This window comes from Anolis sagrei, chromosome 8 (assembly GCF_037176765.1).
Source record: "Anolis sagrei isolate rAnoSag1 chromosome 8, rAnoSag1.mat, whole genome shotgun sequence".
In the NCBI taxonomy this organism is placed as follows: domain Eukaryota; kingdom Metazoa; phylum Chordata; class Lepidosauria; order Squamata; family Dactyloidae; genus Anolis; species Anolis sagrei.
The window spans coordinates 27,717,276-27,739,223 of NC_090028.1; the positions used below are offsets into that span (position 1 = coordinate 27,717,276).

Here is a 21,948-nt window from a genome sequence, read left to right on the forward strand (position 1 = left end):
TGCTGGTGGTCAATTCGAATTCTGTTCAAAGGGGTATTTGCTGGGATGCTTCCATTGTTGTGCTCTTCAAAGTCCTTTCTGGGTTATGGCAACATTGTGGTGAGCCTCTCACCAGGTTTCCTTGGCAAAATGTACTCAGGAGACAGGTGTGAATGTTGCAATTAATCACCTTGATTAGCATTGCAAAGCCTTGCAGCTTCAATGTGATGTGGCAGCAAAAAAAGCCAATGGGATTTTGGCCCGCATCAATAGGAGCATAGTGTCTAGATCTAGAGAAGTCATGCTACCCCTCTATTCCACTTTGGTTAGACCACACCTGGAATATTGTGTCCAATTCTGGGCACCACAATTCAAGAGAGACATTGACAAGCTGGAATGTGTCCAGAGGAAGGTGACTAAAATGATCAAGGGTCTGGAGAACAAGCCCTATGAGGAGCAGCCTGAGGAGCTGGGCATGTTTATCCTGAAGAAGAGAATGCTGAGAGGAGATATGATAGCCATGTATAAATATGTGAGAGGAAGCCACAGGGAGGAGGGAGCAAGCTTGTTTTCTGCTTCCATGGAGACTAAGATGCGGAACAATGGCTTCAAATTACAAGAAAGGAGATTCCATCTGAACATGAGGAAAAACTTCCTGACTGAGAGCCGTTCAGCAGTGGAACTGTCTGCCCCGGGGTGTGGTGGAGGCTCCTTCTTTGGAAGCTTTTAAACAAAGGCTGGGTGGCCATCTGTCAGGGGTGATTTGAATGCAATATTCCTGCTTCTTGGCAGAGGGTTGGACTGGACGGCCCATGACGTCTCTTCCAACTCTTTGATTCTATGATTTGATTCTATGATTCTATAGAATCATAGAGTTGGAAGAGACCTCATGGGCCATCCAGTCCAACCAATAAATACAAAAAACTGCAGATTGCAAATCACAACTTCTGTATTACAGGAACATCTTTATTCAACGTAACGTGGGAACAGTAACACTATGGATTAGCAATCTATATAAATAAAAAAATAATGTTCGTTTGTGGGATTAACATAACTCAAAAACCACTGGACGAATTGCCACCAAATTTGGACACAAGACACCTAACAACCCAATGTATGTCCTTCACTCAAAAAAATTGAGTTTGTCATTTGGGAGTTGTAGTTACTGGGATTTATAGTTAACCTACAATCAAAGAGCATTCTGAACTCCAGTGATGGAAATGAACCAAACGTGGCACACAGGACTCCCATGACCAACAGAAAATACTAGAAGGTTTTGGTGGGCATTGACCTTGAGTTTTGTACACCTACATCCAGAGAGCACTGTGGACTCAAACAAAAATGGATCTGGACCAAACTTGGCACAAATATTCCAAATGCCCAACTAGGAACACATATGGAGCTTGGGGGGAAATGGTCCTTAACATTTGGGAGTTGTAGTTATTGAGATTTATAGTTCACCAAAAATCAAAGAGAATTCTGAACCCCACCAACGATAGAATTGGGGCAAACTTCCCACACAGAACCCCTATGACCGGTAGAAAATACTTAAGACCATCCAGTCCAACTCCCTTCACCAGGGCAAGAAAATGTAATCAAATACAGTTTACCCACAAGCATAAAGGAGATTCTTCATTAGTTCATGACCTCATGCGAAGTTGCTTATCAATGTTTTTAGAATATAATGAGATTTCAGTTTCCAAAGTAACAATTTGTTGTAAAAAGTTCTTCATCAATATATAACATCAGGAATAGTACATAATACAACAAGGTCTCTGTTTCCTTGTTTTGTAATATCTTCTTCTGGTGTTATTCTTATCTATGATGTTTGAATTCACCGAATAAGAAATAAAACAACATACAGAAAATAGATATATTAAAATCCCCATATTGACATAGTTTCAACCTTTTCAAAACTATGCATGAGGTCATGAACTAATGAAGAATCTCCTGGTATATAGTAATTGTCACTTTGGAAGCTTAAATTTCATTGTGTTTACAGAATATTGATAAGCAACCTTTCATTTATAAACAGTTCCCGCTGTTCCCACGTTTTGTTGAATGAAGATTTTCCTGTAATATAGAAATTGTGATTTGCAATCTGCAGGTTTTTTTTTCTGCAGTTATTATAGATATCTGTGCATGTTACACACATCCAGTCCAACCCCCTGCCAAGAAGCAGGAAAATTGCATTCAAAGCACCCCTGAGAGATGGCCATCCAGCCTCTGTTTAAAAGCCTCCAAAGAAGGCGCCCCCACCACACTCCGGGGCAGAGAGTTCCTGCCTGAGCTGATTCCTACCTGGGGGAATCCTTTGTTGGAAGGTCTTTGCTGGCCCCAATTGTTTCATATCTGGAATTCCCCTGTTTTCAGAGTGTTGTTCTTTATTTACTTTCCTAATTTTAAAGTTTTTAGAAAAAGTCAGATTTTTTTCATTTTCTGGGTTTCCTCCATGACTACACAGAAAAGCCTTTGAAATCCACAAGCATGTGGACAATTTCAACAGAAAGGACAATTTGGACAATTTCAACATGAAAATGAACACATTCTAGCTGCAAGTGTTAAAAATCTCTAAAATTAGGACAGGAAAGAAAGAACAGCACTCTGAAAACAGGGGAGTTCCGGACAAGAATCAATCAGGGCCAACTAATACCTCCCAACAAAGGATTCCCCCAGACAGTAAGAAATCAGACCTTGAAGTTGCAAGGCCATGAAATGCTAATCGAGGTGGCCAATTGCAACATTCACACCTGCCTCAAACAGACAAGAGTTCTTTATCCCACCCTGGACATTATTCCACAGATATATAAATGCCATTTCCTAGTTTCCAACAGACCACAACCTCTGAGGATACCTGTCACAGATGCAGGCAAAACATCAGGAAAAGCTTTTGGGGGTTTTTAAAGTCCCATCGGCTGTGTTTTTAAGTGTTTTTATGAGTGAAGGACATACATTGGGTTGTTAGGTGTAGTGTGTCCAAATTTTGTGTGACTTCACCTAACTGTCCTGCGAGTGTCCATCACCCATAAACACGCGCGCACACTCACACAAAACCCCAGCGGAACAGACTTAAAACCCCCAAAAATACACCATATATACATATACTCATATACATATGCACATACACACATTCATACACACACACGTATATATATGCACAAATATACATATACACACACACACATATACACACATACATGCACACATATATATACATATACACAATATGCATGTACACATATAAACACACAAATCTATTTTTTTGTTCATTCGTTCAGTCGCTTCCGACTCTTCGTGTCCTCATGGACCATCCCATGCCAAAGCGCCCTATCGGCCGTCACCACCCCCAGCTGCTTCAAAGTCAAGCCCGTCACTTCAAGGATGCCATCCATCCATCTTGCCCTTGGTCGGCCCTTCTGCCTCTTTCCTTCCATTTTCCCCAGCATCATTGTCTTCTCTAAGCTTTCCTTTCTTCTCATGATGTGGCCAAAGTACTTCATCTTGGCCTCTACTATCCTTCCCTCCAATGAGCAGTTGGGCTTTTAATCCTGAAGTATGGACTGGTTGGATCTTCTCGCAGTACACAAATATATACACACAAATATATATACACACATAAGATATATATATATATTTAGAGAGAGAGAGAGAGAGAGGTGTATATATGGGTGTGTACATATATATGTGTGGATGTATATACACAAATATATACACCCACATATATATGTATGGGAGCCCCCGGTGGCGCAGTGGGTTAAAGCACTGAGCTACTGAGCTTGTTGATCGAAAGGTCGCAGGTTCGATTCCGGGGAGCGGCGTGAGCTTCCGCTGTCAGCCCTAGCTTCTGCCAACCTAGCAGTTCGAAAACATGAAAATGTGAGTAGATCAAGAAGGTAACGGCGCTCCATGCAGTCATGCCGGCCACATGACCTTGGAGGTGTCTACGGACAACGCTGGCTCTTCGGCTTAGAAATGGAGATGAGCACCACACCCCAGAGTCAGACATGACTGGACTTAGTGTCAGGGGACTACCTTTTGTTGTTGTTCATTCGTTCAGTCGTCTCCTACTCTTTGTGACCTCATGGACCAGTCCACGCCAGAGCTCCCTGTCGGCCGTCACTACCCCCAGCTCCTTCAAGGTCAGTCCAGTCACTTCAAGGATGCCATCCATCCATCTTGCCCTTGGTCGGCCCCTCTTCCTTTTGCCTTCCACTTTCCCCAGCATAATTGTCTTCTCTAGGTTTTGCTGTCTCCTCATGATGTGGCCAAAGTACTTCAACTTTGTCTCTAGTATCCTTCCCTCCAATGAGCAGTCGGGCTTTATTTCCTGGAGGATGGACTGGTTGGATCTTCTCGCAGTCCAAGGCACTCTCAGAACTTTCCTCCAACACCACAGCTCAAAAGCATCGATCTTCCTTCGCTCAGCCTTCCCTAAGGTCCAGCTCTCACATCCGTAGGTTACTACAGGGAATACCATGGCTTTGACTAGGCGGATCTTTGTTGCCAGTCTGATGTCTCTACTCTTCACTATTTTATCGAGACTGGACATTGCTCTCCTCCCAAGAAGTAAGCGTCTTCTGATTTCCTGGCCACAGTCTGCATCTGCATTAATCCTTGCACCTAGAAATACAAAGTCTGTCACGGCCTCCACGGTTTCTCCCTCTATTTTCCAGTTGTCAGTCATTCTTGTTGCCATAATCTTGGTTTTTTTGACGTTTAGCTGCAACCCGGCTTTTGCGCTTTCTTCTTTCACCTTGATTAGAAGGCTCCTCAGCTACTCCTCGCTTTCGGCCGTCAGAGTGGTGTCATCTGCATATCTGAGGTTGTTAATGTTTCTTCCAGCAATTTTCGCCCCAGCTTTGCACTCATCAAGCCCCGCACATCGCATAATGTGTTCTGTATACAAGTTAAAAAGGTTGGGTGAGAGGATGCAGCCTTGCCGGACGCCTTTCCCAATCTTGAACCAGTCTGTTGTTCCGTGGTCAGTTCTGACTGTTGCTACTTGGTCCTTGTACAGATTCCTCAGGAGAGAGGGAAGGTGGCTTGGGATGCCCATCCCACTAAGAACTTGCCACAATTTATTATGATCCACACAGTCAAAGGCTTTAGAGTAGTCAATGAAGCAGAAATAGATGTTTTTCTGAAACTCCCTGCCTTTCTCCATACATCCATAGGCATGTATACGCAAACACAAATATGTACACACATAAATACACAAAACAAATATACACAGTCTGGGCCACAGCAACGCGTGGCAGGGGACGGCTAGTAAATAAATATAAAGAAGAAGCAGCCAGGAGCGCGCGGCTCCTTTAAAACCGTCGCCATGTTTGTTGATGGCACGGATCTGCATGTCGCTGAGCAGCTGACGCCGCCAAAGGCCCTGATTCGGAGACTTCCGTTTCTGGCCCACGCACAGCGTTACACATATCCCGGCGTCCCGTGCGGCGCTTCTTTCTTTTTCCGGCCGGCCATTTTCCCTCCCGGGAGGTGAGTTCTTGTGTCGCGGAGGGGGACGGGGCGTTATCTGCCGCCATCCTCCGCCTGAAGCGGGGTGAGTGGCTCTTCAGGCGAGCGGGGGGATTCTCGGGGGCCCCACGACTACGAAGGCAGGCTTCTTTGGGGCGGGGAGGGAAAGGCCGCCCTGGAAGTGAGCGGCCCCTCCGAGGCGCTGTCAAGGCCTGGGCCGCCATCGATTCTTGTCAATGGGAATATTTGCTTGATAGTTGGGTTCCGTAGGAAATTCACGACCCTCTTTAGTATAATTAAAGGTATATTGGTGAGTGGGGAGGGGCTTCCTTCTGGGTGTCTTTGGTTTATTCCCATTTTAATCTCCCCATTTTAATAGCCATAGGCTTCATATAGCAGTAGTTGTTGCTGCCCTTAGCCACCTTTGTTTAGGTAACTATGCATGTCTCTACACAAGGCATAGGCCAACTTGAGCCCTCCAGGTGTTTTGGACTTCAACTCCCACAATTCCTAACAGCCTACGGCTGTTAGGAATTGTGGGAGTTGAAGTCCAAAATACCTGGAGGGCCCAAGTTGGCCCATGCCTTTTCTACACTGTAGAATTAATGCAGTTTGACATCACTTTTTACTATTGGCTCATTGCTGTGGAATGTGGGCTTTGCAGTTTTACTATACCAAACATAGGCCAACTTGGACCCTCCAGGTGTTTTAATATAAATTGTATTATATGTTGCAATATAATATATTGTATGTACTACAACTTACGATACAATATATAATGCTAACATAATATACTAGTAGTGTATTATATATATCGTGGTATAATAATATCTCGATAAAATAGTAAAGAGTAGAGACATCAGGCTGGCAACAAAGATCCGCCTAGTCAAAGCCATGGTATTCCCTGTAGTCACCTACGGATATGAGAGCTGGACCTTAGGGAAGGCTGAGCGAAGGAAGAGAGATGCTTTTGAGCTGTGGTGCTGGAGGAAAGTGCTGAGAGTGCCTTGGACTGCGAGAAGATCCAACCAGTCCATCCTCCAGGAAATAAAGCCCGACTGCTCACTGGAGGGAAAGATACTAGAGACAAAGTTGAAGTACTTTGGCCACATCATGAGGAGACAGGAAAGCCTAGAGAAGACAATGATGCTGGGGAAAGTGGAAGGTAAAAGGAAGAGGGGCCGACCAAGGGCAAGATGGATGGATGGCATCCTTGAGGTGACTGGACTGACCTTGAAGGAGCTGGGGGTGGTGACGGCCGGCAGGGAGCTCTGGCGTGGGCTGGTCCATGAGGTCACGAAGAGTCGAAGACGACTGAACGAATAAACAATAATAATATAGTACTATGTAGTACCAATGATAGGATACAATCTATATAAATAAAAATGTAATGTTGCTTTGTGGGATTAACATAACTCAAAAACCACTGGACGAATTGACACCAAATTTGGACACAAGATACATATCAGGCCAACGAGTGACCATCACTCGTAAAACACTGAAAACACAGCAGAAGAGACTTTAAAAGCCAAAAAAGCAAAACATACATTGCAACGCATGCACAAAACCACATATATACACAACATGCACATGTACATAAATATATACAGAAATATATACACACACAAAACATATATACATAGACTGGGACACAGCAATGCGTGGCAGGGGACAACTAGTATTTATTTATACCGCCTTTCTCAGCCGAAATGGCGACTCAAGGCGGTTTACACAGTAAAGATTAACACAATAACATCAAAAGGCAATTAAAAACACAGTTATACAAAACATATACAAATATATATAATACTAACATTATAACGTACTGATAATGTATGTTTTGTGGCATAATATAGTACAATGTAGTACTACTGAGCTGCTGAACTAAGGGACCAAAAGGTTGGCAGTTTGGATCTGGGGAGTGGGGTGAGCTCCCACTCCCAGATTCTGCCAACATAGCAGTTTGAAAACATGCAAATGTGAGTAGATCAATAGGTACCGCATCTGCGGGAAGGTAACTGTGCTCCATGCAGTCATACCGGCCACATGATCTTGGAGGTGTCTGGACAATGCCGGCTCTTCAGCTTAGAAATGGAGATGAGCACCAACCCTCAGAGTCGGACACAACTAGACTTAATGTCAAAGGGAAACCTTTACCTATGCAATAATACACAACAATATTATTGTATATGATATATAATATTGCTAGTAATATTGCAGTATAATGTGTTCTTATTTTTGATGTAGATGTGGATTTGTTTTAGGGATTTGGGGGTTCGTTGTTTTTGTCTTTGTCCAGTTTTTCACTGCATTTAATGTTTGCCGATATCTGTTGTAAACCACCCTGAGACCCCTCAGGGAGACAAGGTGGGATATAAATAAAGTTTTGTTATTATTTTGGACTTCCAACTCTCAAAATACCTGGAGGGCCCAATTTGGCCTGTTCCTGGTCTATATTTTACAATGAATGCAGCTCAGCTCCTTGCAAAACTACAGCTCCCAGGATTCCATAGCCTTGAGCCATGGGGGGCCAAACTGTATTAATGCTACAGTGTAGATTCACTATGGACCATGTAGTTTTATCTAACATACATTAGTTTGCTATTGTGGTATGTCTTAAAGGCTAATCAATAAAATTATTATCAAAACACATTTTACATGAAGTAAATGTGTACTATGCTATTAGTGTATACTCTGTAAAATATTGCGGCTTCATATAATAATTTTATACAACAATTTCGTAATTGTTCTTATCAGTTACAGGAGACCTATAGAATTAGGGAACTTGGTTAGACTCTGCAGAGGAGTTAGTATTAATTGGATTCAGTGGTGTATTTCAGGGGTCCTCAAACTAAGGCCTGGGGGCCAGATACAGCCCTCCAAGGTCATTTACCCGGCCCTCACTCAGGGTCAACCTAAGTCTGAAACGACTTGAAAGGACACAACAACAACAATCCTATCTCATCAGCCAAAAGCAGTCCCACTCTTCCCATTGAAATACTAATAAGTTTATATTTGTTAAAATTGTTCTTCGTTTTAATTATTGTATTGTTTTTAAGTGTTTTTGCACTACAATACAATAGTGCAGTGTGCATAGAAATTCATTTGTGTTTTGTTTTGTTTTTTTCAAATTATAATCCGGCCTTTCAACAGTTTGAAGGACTATGACCTGGCCCTCTGTTTAAAAAGTTTGAAGGCTCCTGGTGTATTTATTTCTATTTATCTCATGGTCTACAGTTTGAACTGTATCTAAAACTAAGACTTTCAAGGATCAGAAATCTGATTGCAATGAAAAATTTTATGATTGTGGACAGTTAATTTGGATACAAATACTTTGTTAATTGTAACAAAATTTGAAACATTTTAATGTACCTGGTTTGAAAGTGTTATTCCTGTTTAATTGTGTGGTCCTTACTTTGAAAGTAGTTGTTCTGCTCCAAAAACTTTATTTCTGTGGCTGCCACAAATTAGGTTTAATTGGTTGAGACTATGAGATATCTATTGAAAAACTAGCGCAAAATGTGTTGCAGAATGTCTTGTAAAAACAAAGTTTTTGCAGTTTAATAAACTTCTTCCATATTTTTAGGATAGAACAAATTAGGAAATGGCATTTATAGGCCAGGGACAAAAATTGTGTTATTGATTGATAAAAGTAAAATTGTGCACCCTTTAAATAGGAATCTTCCAATTTCAAAATCCTCATTATGGATAGCTAGGCAAGCAAGCAATGTACACACTTGTTAGAATTGTTGTTGTTATCCTGTTTTATGTTGATTGGAGTAATATCACACGTAGGGGATATTAAGGAGAACTCCATTTATTGAGGAGATCCCAGATAAAATAGTACTGACATCTGATTCTATTATTATATTTTCTTCTCTCCACTGGAGAGTGGGTAAGAATCTGTCAATAAGATTAAATGAAAATGTGTACAAAGTCATATGGAGATGGGATACCACACTGGTTAAACTTCATCAAGTGGATAGTAAGCAAAGCAACCTTTGCATGCACAAAGGGGCATATTTTCATTTTTTCTTCGTGTCTTCCGTGAAATGCACACCTATGGGTTCTCCTGTGCGCATGCGCAGCAATCCGGAACTTCTAGAATTTTAATGAATTTTTAAATGATTATTTTAGAGAATAAAGACAGGCCCCGCCCACTCCCCGCCCCCCCGGTATATCAGCCCCCGCAGGCGTCTCAGAGGTAGTTCCTTTTTCCGCGCCAAACAGGCAGCATCGTCAGGACTTCTCCTTTCTTTCTCGGACTCTATTGGCTTTTGACCAGGACTCTCCTCGACCACCAGACCTCTCCTCCCCTGACTACGGACCGGCTGACGACTATTCTATCAGGCTAGATGTCTTCCCTCTGTTTTAAAAATTGTTCCTCCTGCGGGACCAATCTCCCTGAGGCAGACAAACACTCTAAATGCCTCCTATGTCTGGGTGAGACCCACAATCTCCAGACTTGTGAAATTTGCCTTAGCTTCACATCCAGAGCTCGCAAAGGCAGAGATGCCAGATTAAAAGCTCTGTTATACGAGCGGGCCCTGGCCCCGCAGGCTCCTCCCGCTCCCTCCCAATCCTCCCCTGTTCAAAATACCTCCCAGCCTCCCTCCCCACGCGTTGGGGATAGGCGGGATGGAGAACAAGCGGACTCTCCCACTGTGGAGCCGCAGAAAAAGAAAGCTAAATCAGCTAAACAGACCACGAGGTCTTCAAAAACAAAAGAAAAATCAAACAAACAAAAAAAGGGACGGCAACTCACTGGCACACAGCCCTTGAGTCCCCCTGTATTGCAGTCTGTGCCTTTTCTCCCTGGTTCCACTTTGCAGCTCCAGGAACCGCTCCCCTCCCTCCTCCACATGGAGGACCCCTCCCATCTCCCTCCTCTCGAACTCCTGGATCCAAACACGGAGCTGGAACCGCAGCTTCCCCCGAACGCTTCCCTCTCCCCCCCGCCTCTCCCACCCTCTCAAGACTCACCTCCTCCTTCACTCAGCCCTCCCCAATCCCCGGAACCAGAGGAGTCTCCTTCCTCAGTTCGGCCCAGCGCATCTGCGCGCCCCAGCGGGCGCCGCCGCCGCTCGCCTTCCCCGGATCCACGCCAAACCGCGACTCCTTCTCTTCCCCCTCCCAAAAAGGCACGCACAGTGCCTCCTTCCCACCAGCAGCCTTATGGGTACCAGGAATACCCTTACCATATGTACCCTCCCCCTCCTCCCTTCCCGGTTTATCCCTTTTACTACCCACCCCCCCCCCCTGAATCATTCAAGGGGATGTACCCTCCTCATTACTCTGACCCAAACTTCCCCCAACCCCCCCGTGAACCTCCTTCAGCTACACTCTCTCGTCCCCCAGACCCCCAGAGAGACATGGATCCTCAGGCTTTCAATTTAGAACCGGCCATGCCCCACCAAATTGAAACAGATACAATTGATTTGGAGGCCACGAGTGACACACCAATCATTCAAGACCCCCAGCCAGACCCAGACCCGTCTCCTCAACATTTGGAAGATTTTAAAAATTTCTCAGCTTTGCTAATAAGGCTTGCTAAAGCCTTAAACCTTACCACTCCTGAACCTTCGGATACTGTATCAGATCCATGCTTTACATCCACTGAACAACAAACACCTACATCCACGGTGTTACCCACACTTCCCTTTCTCTTGAAAATCCTAAAAAATACAGGAGTTGCCCCAGCCTTGGTTCCAGCAACCCCTAAAAGGGCAGAAAATTTATACCGTATTGATCTTTCCACAGCCTCATGGCTCGCTAAGATGCCTAAGGCAAACTCTGTGGTGACCGATGCTCAACCAAAACCTACCCAAACAAACCAGGCATCTCCCTCTGACAAGGAAGGGAGAAAACTAGATACTATGGCCAGAAAATTCTACTCCTCAGCGTGCCTTTTTGCACGCATGGCCCATTATGGGGTTTACATGAGTGTTTACCAGACCCTACTCTGGAACAAGATATCCCCTTACCTAGAACTCTTACCACCAGCTGAACAACCAATGGCTAAGGCCTATCAACAGGAAGCCCTTCTCTTAGCCAAACTGCAAAAAGACCTTGCAAGAAACACTGCTGATAATTCTGGAAAACTAATTGCAGGATCAGTAGCCCTTCGCCGTCATGCATGGCTTAGAGCTGCTATCCTCTCTCAATCTCAACGTTCTCTCATTGAGAATCTCCCTATGGATGAGGCAGGTCTATTTAACCCTGAGACTGACTCACAACTTAAACACTCTCACGAGATGAAGCAAACAGTGTACAAATATGACCAACAACCGTACACTTACCAACGGCAGCGCTGGGGCTCCTACTATTTTCGCCCCCATTATTACAACAAGCCCTACAACACCTCATTCTACAGAGGACGACAGCGACCATATGCGCCCACTGCAGCCACAAGACGCCCTCCACTTCCCGCAAGAGGTCAGTACCGTGGTACCAGACCCCCAAACAACAACAGAAGACGTTTTTAGTATACTCATCCCCCCTCCCCCAACCCAACACCTCAATTACCTCAATAGACTACATTCCTTCCTCCCACAGTGGCAATCCATAACCACGGACACTTGGGTCCTTGACATAATTGATAGAGGTTATGCAATTGAGTTTAAGAACTACCCACCTGTTGGGAAGGTCATCATCACACAACCCTCCCAGACCATATGGGACGAGGTTCACTCCTTGCTCATTAAGGGAGCAATCTCCTCCATACCTTCACACACATCTAACACCTGCTTTTATTCTCGATATTTTCTCATTGATAAGAAAGATGGCGGACTACGGCCCATTTTGGACCTCCGCAAACTCAACACCTTTATCACCCCACGCAAATTTCGCATGGTCACGCTTCCCAACATCCTTCCCTTCATTCCCGAAGGAGCATGGTTAGCAACGATTGACCTACGGGATGCATACTTCCACATCTCAATCAGACACTCCCACCGAAGGTTTCTTACCTTTACGGTCCAGGATTACCATTTTTCGTTTAATTCTCTACCCTTTGGTTTGTCTACCGCCCCCAGGGTGTTTACTAAATGCATGGCGGTCATCGCCGCTCATCTCCGTCAACAAGGCATAACAGTTTTTCCATACCTGGATGACTGGATGTTGGCCTCAACTTCAAAGTCTCAATTATCCACAGATATTCATTACACCTTATCTCTTTTACAGGATCTCGGCCTAGTGGTGAACCACGAAAAATCTCATCTTCAACCTACTCAACGCATCCAATTCATAGGAGCCATTATAGACTCCACACTCCAAAGAGCCTTCCTCCCGGAGGACCGCTTTCTGAAACTTCAACAGGCTATCCTTTCACTCATCCAAGCACAACAGGCCTCAGCTTGGGCTATCCAATCTATACTTGGCCATATGGCATCTACCACCAGTGTAACCCCCTTTGCCCGGCTTCGGATGAGGCCGCTGCAGAACTGGTTCATCAGAACTTTCGACCCCCTCCGCGATCCACAGTCCCGGATCCTCTACCCCCCACACACGGTGCTACACTCCCTCACATGGTGGACAAGAGTACTCAATGTTCGCCTAGGCATGCCATTCATACTACCACACCCGTCCATGTCCCTGACAACAGACGCTTCCAACTCAGGCTGGGGAGCACATCTCAAGGGATTCAAAGTCAGCGGTCACTGGCTCCCCCAGGAGCGCCGCCTTCACATAAATGCACTGGAAATGATGGCGGTGGAGAAAGCCCTTCGGGCCTTCGCCCGTATCACCTCCAACCATATAGTCCAAATAGTAACAGACAACACCGCAGTCAAATATTACATCAACAAACAAGGGGGAACTCGCTCCCAAATACTGACATCAATCTCTACTCGCATCTGGGAATGGTGCATTCAGAAAAACATCCTCCTCTCGGCCATCCACCTACCGGGCCAAGACAACACATTGGCAGATTCTCTAAGCAGAACATCAAAGAACAACCACGAATGGCACCTCCACAGATCCCAGTTCCAAGCCATCACACTAAAGTGGGGGATGCCCACAATAGATCTATTCGCATCCCCAATGAACACCCAATGCCCAACATACTGCGCAAGACTCCCCCCTCACGTATCCCCAGGTTGTCTCGGGGACGCATTTCTCTTCCGGTGGACAATGAACCTCATCTACATGTTTCCACCCCTTCCTCTCCTATCCCCTGTCATAGCCAAGATAATTCAGGACAAATCGGATTGCATTCTGATCGCCCCTTGGTGGCCACGCCAACACTGGTTTGCCACGCTCCTCCAAATTTCCAACAGGGAATACTTCCATCTCGATCCCTTCTCAGACCTCCTCACGGTGGAGAACGGGCTCGTTCTCCACCCAGACCTCCCCTCCCTCCGCTTAACGGCATGGAGGATCAGACCACAATAAATCTGTCGGAGGAAGTATCACGCATACTCCTCGCCGCTCATAAACCATCCACCACAAAATCTTATGAGTATAAGTGGTCATTATTCACTACATTCGCAAAGTCAATTGGACACAACCCTTCCACAGCCCCCGTCCCCATAGTGTTGGACTTCCTAGTCCACCTTTCCAATAAAGGCTTTTCCCTCTCCTCAGTTAAGTGCTACCTAGCTGCTATCTCATCCTTTAGAAGAAAATGTGGCTTGCCGTCCCTTTTTCAAGATCATTTGGTCCAATTGTTTTTGAAAGGATACAAAAATATCCACCCGCCTGTCGCCCCCCCTCCCCCACAGTGGAGCCTAGAGCTGGTGCTATCCCAACTATCAAAACCGCCCTTTGAGCCCATGGCCTCCAATGACATATCTCACCTCTCTTGGAAGACAGCATTCCTGGTGGCCATCACCTCGGCCAAAAGAGCCAGTGAACTCACGGCCCTCAGATCGGACCCACCGTACGTGAGGTTCCACGAGGACAAGGTTGTCCTTCGTACCGATATCACTTTCTTAACTAAAGTAGTCTCTCACTTCCACATGTCCCAAGACATCATATTACCAGCATTCTTTCCGAATCCATCGTCTCCACTAGAGGTGGCCCTCCATTCTCTAGATGTCAAGAGGGCCATTTCATTCTATTTACATAGGACATCCCCTCATAGGAAATCCCCAAGGCTCTTTTTAAAATACAGGAAAGACATGATGGGACACCCTGTCTCTTCCCAGGGTATAGCCTCTTGGATCGTTTCAACGATCAAACTAGCCTATCAATTGGCAGGAAAGCAGCCACCATCTCACGTGGTGGCACACTCAACCAGATCACTCTCCACCTCCCAAGCCTTTTTGCGTGGAGTTCCGCTGGATCAGATCTGTAGAGCAGCAACATGGTCCACACCGTCCACGTTTGCGTCACACTACAAACTGGATGTGCTGGCTAAGAAGGATGCAGCTTTCGGCAGAGCTGTACTGTTTTCCTGTGTGGCATGACCCACCTCCAGGTCAGTAGCTTGCTATTCACCCATAGGTGTGCATTTCACGGAAGACACGAAGAAAAAATAAAGGTTGCTTACCTGTAACCGTATTTCTTCGAGTGTCTATCCGTGAAATTCACACAACCCGCCCATCCTCCCCTCTGTCATGCCTCCATTAACTTCTATTTGGCGCTAGGGGAACTACCTCTGAGACGCCTGCGGGGGCTGATATACCGGGGGGGCGGGGAGTGGGCGGGGCCTGTCTTTATTCTCTAAAATAATCATTTAAAAATTCATTAAAATTCTAGAAGTTCCGGATTGCTGCGCATGCGCACAGGAGAACCCATAGGTGTGAATTTCACGGATAGACACTCGAAGAAATACGGTTACAGGTAAGCAACCTTTATTTATTGTGGGAATGCCCCCAGTTGAAGAGTTTTTGGAAGTCGCCTTCGGGCTGAGAAAGGCGGTATAGTAAATAAATAGTAAATATATTTATTGAAATAGATAATATTATAGAACTAAACATCGCCTCGGATGTGAGGTTAGCATTACTAATGGACGCCACAAAGTTGAATTTAGAAATGGAAAAGAAAGAATTGGTGATTATTTTACTCACAGTGGCAAGACTTATAATCGCAAGGAAGTAGGAAATAGTAACTAATATCGCGCTGGAAGCATGGTATGGGGAGGTATGGAACGTAGCCTTAAATGATAAAACTATCAAAGGAAATGAGGGTGTTCAGGGGGGAAAGTAACATCAGATTTTAATTCATACTGGCCGTTTATTAAATATGTTTTAGAGAGTGAAAAAGGAAAACAATACAACCTTGTTGGTCAGGAATTTTGGATTTGACATTTGGTTAATGGTTGACTCATTTATGGCAAAGGAAAGGATTTTTTTCAGGCCTTGGTGGTGGGGTTATGTGTTTGTAAAATGGTCATTGTTTCATGTTCTGTTTACATTGTAAGGTATTAATGTATGTAAATAAAAAGTATTTAAAATACTATATTATATATTTTTAGGTACCAAGCGATGCCTAGGTTAGGTTATTTATCTTGATAAAAGTTGAAATCTTGTTCCCATTGGCTGGCATGTTTTGTGGGCCTGAGAGTACAGATTTGAATCCCTGCTGCATAGCATCAAGTATACCTTTTATTTGTATTCAGGGCAATTAATAGGAGTTTTTAAATGTGCCAGAAAGTACTTTGATATCTTTAACCAGTTCCTTGTAATTTCCAGGGCAATAAGCAGCCATGGCGCCCAGCCGAAATGGCATGATATTGAAGCCCCACTTCCACAAAGACTGGCAAAGACGGGTGGCCACTTGGTTTAACCAGCCAGCCAGGAAGATCCGCAGGTGAGAGGCTTTGTATACAGGTTCTGTTTGGACAACACAAAAGGAGAGCAAGGGTGAGGCTTTGCCATTTGGGGGGGGGGGGTCCTAATTTGTGTGGATCTGCTCCAGCCAGATGATGAAAATTCTCCGGAATCTCTGTACTCCATTGATGATCCCTTGAACCCATATCTGCTGATGGCTGTGGTAGTGCTTTAAATGGCTGTGAATGGGAGGGTAATTAGTTTTTCATCCAAATGATAATGTTTTACACCACCTTGTCTTGGCATGTTCTCTGAGTCCAAGTAAGGAAGATTTTTGACATCCCCATCTTTCTCAACTTAGGAGGAAGGCACGGCAGGCAAAGGCCCGTCGAATCGCTCCCCGTCCAGTATCTGGACCAATCAGACCCGTCGTGAGGTGCCCCACCGTCCGATATCATACCAAAGTCCGGGCTGGTAGAGGATTCAGCTTGGAAGAATTGCGGGTAAGTCAAAAAGGACAGTAGGAAAAGTTAAAAAGCACACTAGTTCCTCAAGAATGCAGTTGCCCACAAGAGGTGGGATGAGATATCCTGGTACATGAAATAGCTTTGAAACTGAGGCCTTGAGGGATCATATATGCTTTTTGTAGTGGATGAACTGATGTGAAGGTTATTAGGTTTGCTAGAAAACAAATCAGCCTCCTTAAATATTAGGTATCTTGCTTTGGCACAGACATATGAAACCCTTGGACCTGTGTTTTGGTTTTCAGTGTCCAACTGGTCTTCCCAGCATAGTCCATGATAAAGGATTACAGAAAGTGAAGTCTTGGGCATCGGAAAAGCTACAGGTGTCTTTCTTCCTCTTTAATGAACAATATTGAGGAAGCTGGTAGCTTAAAGGCTAGTGGTGTTGTCTTCTTGATCCCCTTTATGTAATAAGGATGTAAGTAGCAGAAAGCCCCAGCCTTCCACCTGATCCTGTTGTATTCCCTCAGGTACCTGGTCATGCCCAGGTTAGGTTATTTGTCATGATAAATATTAGAAACAGTCATTGTTTGATGTGTTGTCAAGGCTTTCATGGCCAAAATTACTGGGTTGCTGTGAGTTTTCCAGGCTGTATGGGTGTGTTCCAGAAGCATTTTTTTCTGATGTTTCGCCCATATCTATGGCAGGTATCTTCAGTGGTTGTGAGGTTTGCCTTGTTTCCAACAAACCTTACAACCTCTGAGGAAGCCTCCCATAGATGTGGGCGAAATGTCAGGAGAGAATGGTTCTGGAACATGGCCATACAGCCTGGAAAACTCACAGCAACCTAGGCATTGTTTTATTTTGGGATTTATGAATGGCCCCATTGGAAATAGAAGTGGCTCTCTCAATGTAGGATACACATGGGTCTTTGGAGGTTGGTGAACTACATCTCCCATCATCCACTGTCAGATCACCCAAGAAACCTTCACAGTATTTTAAGTTGGTCATGATAGGTCTGTGTGCAAAGTTTGGCCCACATTTATTATTAGTGAGGTTCACAGTGCTCTTTGTATGTGGAAGCCATCTTGAAAAATACATACATGCAAACATGCTTTGACTTTTATTATATACATAGACGTAGATTTATTTTTCTCCCCATTTTATCTTCTGACTGAGTTGAAAAACTATTGAAAAACAAAGAGGTTATTTTAAACTCCTTATTTGGCAGAGTTATGTTTTAATGTATTGGATAAATATTGAGCCTCCACATATTTTAGAAAGCCATTATTCAGCATGGCAGTCAATCTGTGTTTGTGTGTATTCCAAGGTGGCTACCTGCGGGGTTAAAAGAAGATAATGTTAGTCTTAATTGTGAAGACTAAGTTTTAAAGGCTATTTTAAGTGTATTTATTATATTTTAATCAGTTTTTAATCACACTGTAATATTTACTGTATGTACTCGAGTGTAAGCCGACCCGAGTGTAAGCCGACGTACCTAATTGTACCACAAAAAACTGGGAAAACGTATTGACTTGAGTATAAGCCGAGGGTGGGAAACACAGCAGCTACACGTAAATTTCAAAGTAAAAATAGATACCAATAAAATTACATGAATTGAGGCATTCGTAGGTTAAATGTTTTTGAATATTTACATAAAACTATAAGTCTGTCCAACTCTGATTAAGCCATTATTCTGACCTCCTTCAATGTAAATGTGCTTACGTATCCTTCCAATAATAATAGAATAAAATAATTAATGTAATAATAACAATAATAATTGAGTAAAGTAATAAAAATAATAATAATAATAACAAATACAGTAAAATAATAAAAGTAATAAAATAATAATAATAGAGTAAAATAATAAATGTAATAATAACAGAGTAAAAATAATAAATGTAATAATAACACAATAAAAATAATAAATAACTTTGACTCGAGTATATGCCAAGGGGGACTTTTTCAGCCTAAAAAGGGCTGAAAACTCAACTTATTCGTTGTATTATGCCTTTTAAAGTTGACTAAAGTGTGGTATTGTTAGCCGCCATGATTCCTCACAGAGAGAAAGACAGGATATAAATAAAGTTAATAATAATTGTGCAAATACACTTCCACCCACCATTGGGTCAGGGTTGAGCCCAAGAGTTCACCCAAACCAACCCTGAGATTTCAGGGGAGTCTATCTCCATCCAGCACAACATATAATAAATTTTCTGTGCAGTCCCTGCAGTCAGATGATGATACTGTCTTTGGATCATCTGTAGTTTCCATGATGACCGTGTCTTGAACCCTTTTCCAGCTGATGACTGTTGAGGCTGCAGAGGAGGGGTTGGATGGCCATGCAAGACCATTGCATGAGGTTTTAAAGTTCTCAACTCCTTCTCCATAGATGGCCGGCATCAACAAGAAGTTTGCCCGGACGATCGGGATCGCGGTGGACCCCCGTCGCCGCAACAGGTCCACAGAGGCCCTGCAGACAAATGTCCAGCGGCTGAAGGAGTACCGCTCCAAGCTCATTCTGTTCCCCAGGAAGCCTTCTGCGCCCAAGAAAGGAGACAGTCCAGTAAGTACTGAGGGAAAATAGCAAACATTGGGTCCTCAGGCTGTTAGAAGAAACAGCAGCTCTGCTGGGCTAAAAGAAAAGTGCAGTGATAAAACAGTGCTTAGAAGCAAGGATATGAACTTGGAAGACTTGCATCTAATCTGACCTACTCCTATGAGTAAGGCCAACCAGCCTGTAATATTTAAAACAGTTTTATTTCATTTGAATTGATTTAATGCTTTTATCCGTAATTATTGTATTATGTAGTATATGGGGACATTGAATCATTGCCGGCTGTAAGCCGCACTGAATCCCCCTCCAGTGGTTGAGAAGGGCGAGGTACAAATATTTGAAATAAATTAATTAATAAATTCTGGAAGATTGGCCCAACACTTCCATGCTAGGATTTATTTTTGTGTAAAGGTGGAGTGGAATAAATGGTCCCTTACTCATCTTTGTGGCTTCTTCCTTTCTTTCCAACCCAGGCAGAAGAGCTCAAGATGGCCACCCAGCTCTCCGGACCAGTTATGCCCATCAAGAATGTAAGTGATCTCTTCTCTTCTTGCCATTTCCAGGGCTTTTCCCTGGCATTTAGCAAGGACACCCTTCCTGTTTATAGATGGAGTATCTTGATACCTGTAGAGTGAAACTCAAAAACGGACCGCTTCAGGTCTCTTTCTTTAGAGGGGAAAAGGCACAATAATAATAACAACAACCTTAATAATGATGATACAAAGATTGAGTTTATAAAGTTATGACAGTTAACATAATACCATCCTGAATAAATCCAATCTTGTCTGATTTCAGAAGCTAAGCAGGGTCAGATATGGTTTGTTTGGAGGGAATATACCAGCCATGGGCAAACTTTCCAATTTGGGGGCTGTATGAAGTACGGAGCCGGGTGGGCAGGCCAGGAGGGAGGAAGTTGTCCCCAAGCCCCTTCCCCGCCCTTTCCTTCCCTTCTCTTTTGGAGGCAGAAAGAGAAGGAAAGGCTGGAAACATTTGGATCCCAAAAGGGTTAGTCTGGGTCAGGTTGAGATGGTGGACGGGAGAGAAGAAGTTAGACCCCATATTGCCTACTCCTGATATAGAATCCTAGAGTTGGAAGAGAGCCCCAAGGGCCATCCAGTCCAACCCCCTGCCATGCAGGAAGGCACAATCAAAACACTCCCAATAGATAGCCTGTGCAGAAAAGCCTCCAGAGAAGGCAACTCCACCACACCCCGAGTCAGCCTGTACCACTCTCCAACAGCTCTTACTCTCAGGAAGTTCTTCCTAATCTTTTCAGTCAAATCTCTTTTCCTGCCATTTGAACCTATTGTTGCCTTGTTCCCTGATCTCTAGAGCAGCTGAAAGTCAGTTTTCTTCCTCCTTCCTCAATGGGACACCATTTCATATCCTGAAACATAGTTCTTATGTTCCCTCTCAACCTTCTCTTCTCCCAGCTAAACATCCCCCCAGGAGGAAAGTAGAAAGGAAAAAGAGAAGGAAGACAAGGATGGATGGGTGGAAGGGAAGGGAAGGGAAGGGAGGAAGGAAAGACCAAAAGGGAAGGAAGGAGGAAAGAGTGAAGGACAAAGGGCTGGAAGGGAATGGAGAGAGGGAGGAAGAAGGAAGGAAAGACCAAAAGGGAAGAAAGGAGGAAAGAGGAAAGGACAAAGGGCTGGAAGGGAATGGAGAGAGGGAGAAAGAGGGAAGGAAAGGAAGAAGAAAAGAGAGAAGGGAGGAAAGACCAAAAGGGAGGGAGGGAAGGAAGGAGAAACTGAGGAAAGAGGAAAAGAAGGAAAGACAAAAAGGTGGAAGAGAAGGCAGGAGGGAGGGAACGATGAAGGAAGGAAGGATAGGATGGTGTGAGAGAAGAAGACCTGGGTTTGCCTATTCCTGGAATATACTAATAGATCTCCAGGTTGGGATCAGGAAAAAAGGCTGGCGCAAGTCAGAGTTTGTAGTACAAGGTTTATGGGCTCCCAAGGAGTTTACTCTGTGTCCCTTTCTTTTATAGTTTTGTTCATAAATGAAACCCTTTTCTGACATGTGAAGCCTGTGTTGCATTTATTTATGGCTTTGCTTGCTAGGGCTTTGTAAGGTTTGTTAAGAGGCATTTTGCTGCTCTTGCCTTCCTCTGAGGCGGGAGAATGACTTTCCCAATACTGAGCATATTACACCGGGCTGGCTCTAGTGGAGCTAAAGTGTGAGTGACCCTGGGTCTCTTGCCTTTCCTTCCCAGGTCCACAAGAAAGAGAAGGCCCGGGTCATCACCGAGGAAGAGAAGAACTTCAAGGCCTTTGCCAGCCTGCGCATGGCCAGGGCCAATGCACGGCTCTTCGGCATCCGGGCCAAGCGGGCCAAAGAAGCTGCTGAGCAGGAAGTGGAGAAGAAAAAATAATAATAATAAACTCTTTGCTTGGGGCCTCTCAATAAAAGTGGATGGATCTGAAATGGCAATGTGGTGCCGTCTTGTGTCAAAACACGGGAAAGGGAGACATGAGCTGGGAATTGAACCAAGAAAAGGCAAAAATATGTCAGTCTAGGTATAGGTTTCAATGCCTATCTTTGGATGGTGTTTATATTTGAGTGGTGGCTTTGCCGCAAACGGCTCTAGTGTGAATAAGAATCTATCAGTAATTGAGGAAGAGACACGGAAGAGGTTTTCCAGTTCTAAGTAGCAAGAGGTGATGGGGATGGACTCACTTTTGCAAAACTAGGACCGCTTAGACCAGTGTTTCTCAAGCTGGGAGTTGCGAGAGGGTTTCAGAGGGGTTACCAAAGCATCAGAAAA

General features: G+C 44.2%; 1 protein-coding gene and 1 non-coding gene across 3 annotated transcripts; both read left to right on the top strand.

Annotated features, from left to right (window-relative positions):
* The first annotated feature begins 5,371 nt into the window (after positions 1 to 5,371).
* RPL13 (ribosomal protein L13) lies at positions 5,372 to 21,608 on the top strand. 2 transcript variants are annotated; one of them, XM_060788178.2, is made up of 6 exons: positions 5,372 to 5,469; positions 16,083 to 16,200; positions 16,522 to 16,663; positions 19,017 to 19,190; positions 19,655 to 19,711; positions 21,397 to 21,608. In XM_060788178.2, the coding sequence occupies exons 2-6, from the start codon at positions 16,097 to 16,099 to the stop codon at positions 21,553 to 21,555; spliced, it is 636 nt and encodes a 211-aa protein (XP_060644161.1). In that variant the 5' UTR covers positions 5,372 to 5,469; positions 16,083 to 16,096; the 3' UTR covers positions 21,556 to 21,608. The 2 variants fall into 2 exon arrangements, with proteins under 2 accessions (XP_060644161.1, XP_060644163.1); XM_060788180.2 differs by lacking the exon at positions 5,372 to 5,469 and adding an exon at positions 5,494 to 5,533.
* Positions 16,314 to 16,393, top strand: LOC132783365 (small nucleolar RNA MBII-202). The gene has a single exon (XR_009632140.2). It is a non-coding gene; the product is annotated as a small nucleolar RNA MBII-202 (small nucleolar RNA).
* Positions 21,609 to 21,948: the final 340 nt, after the last annotated feature.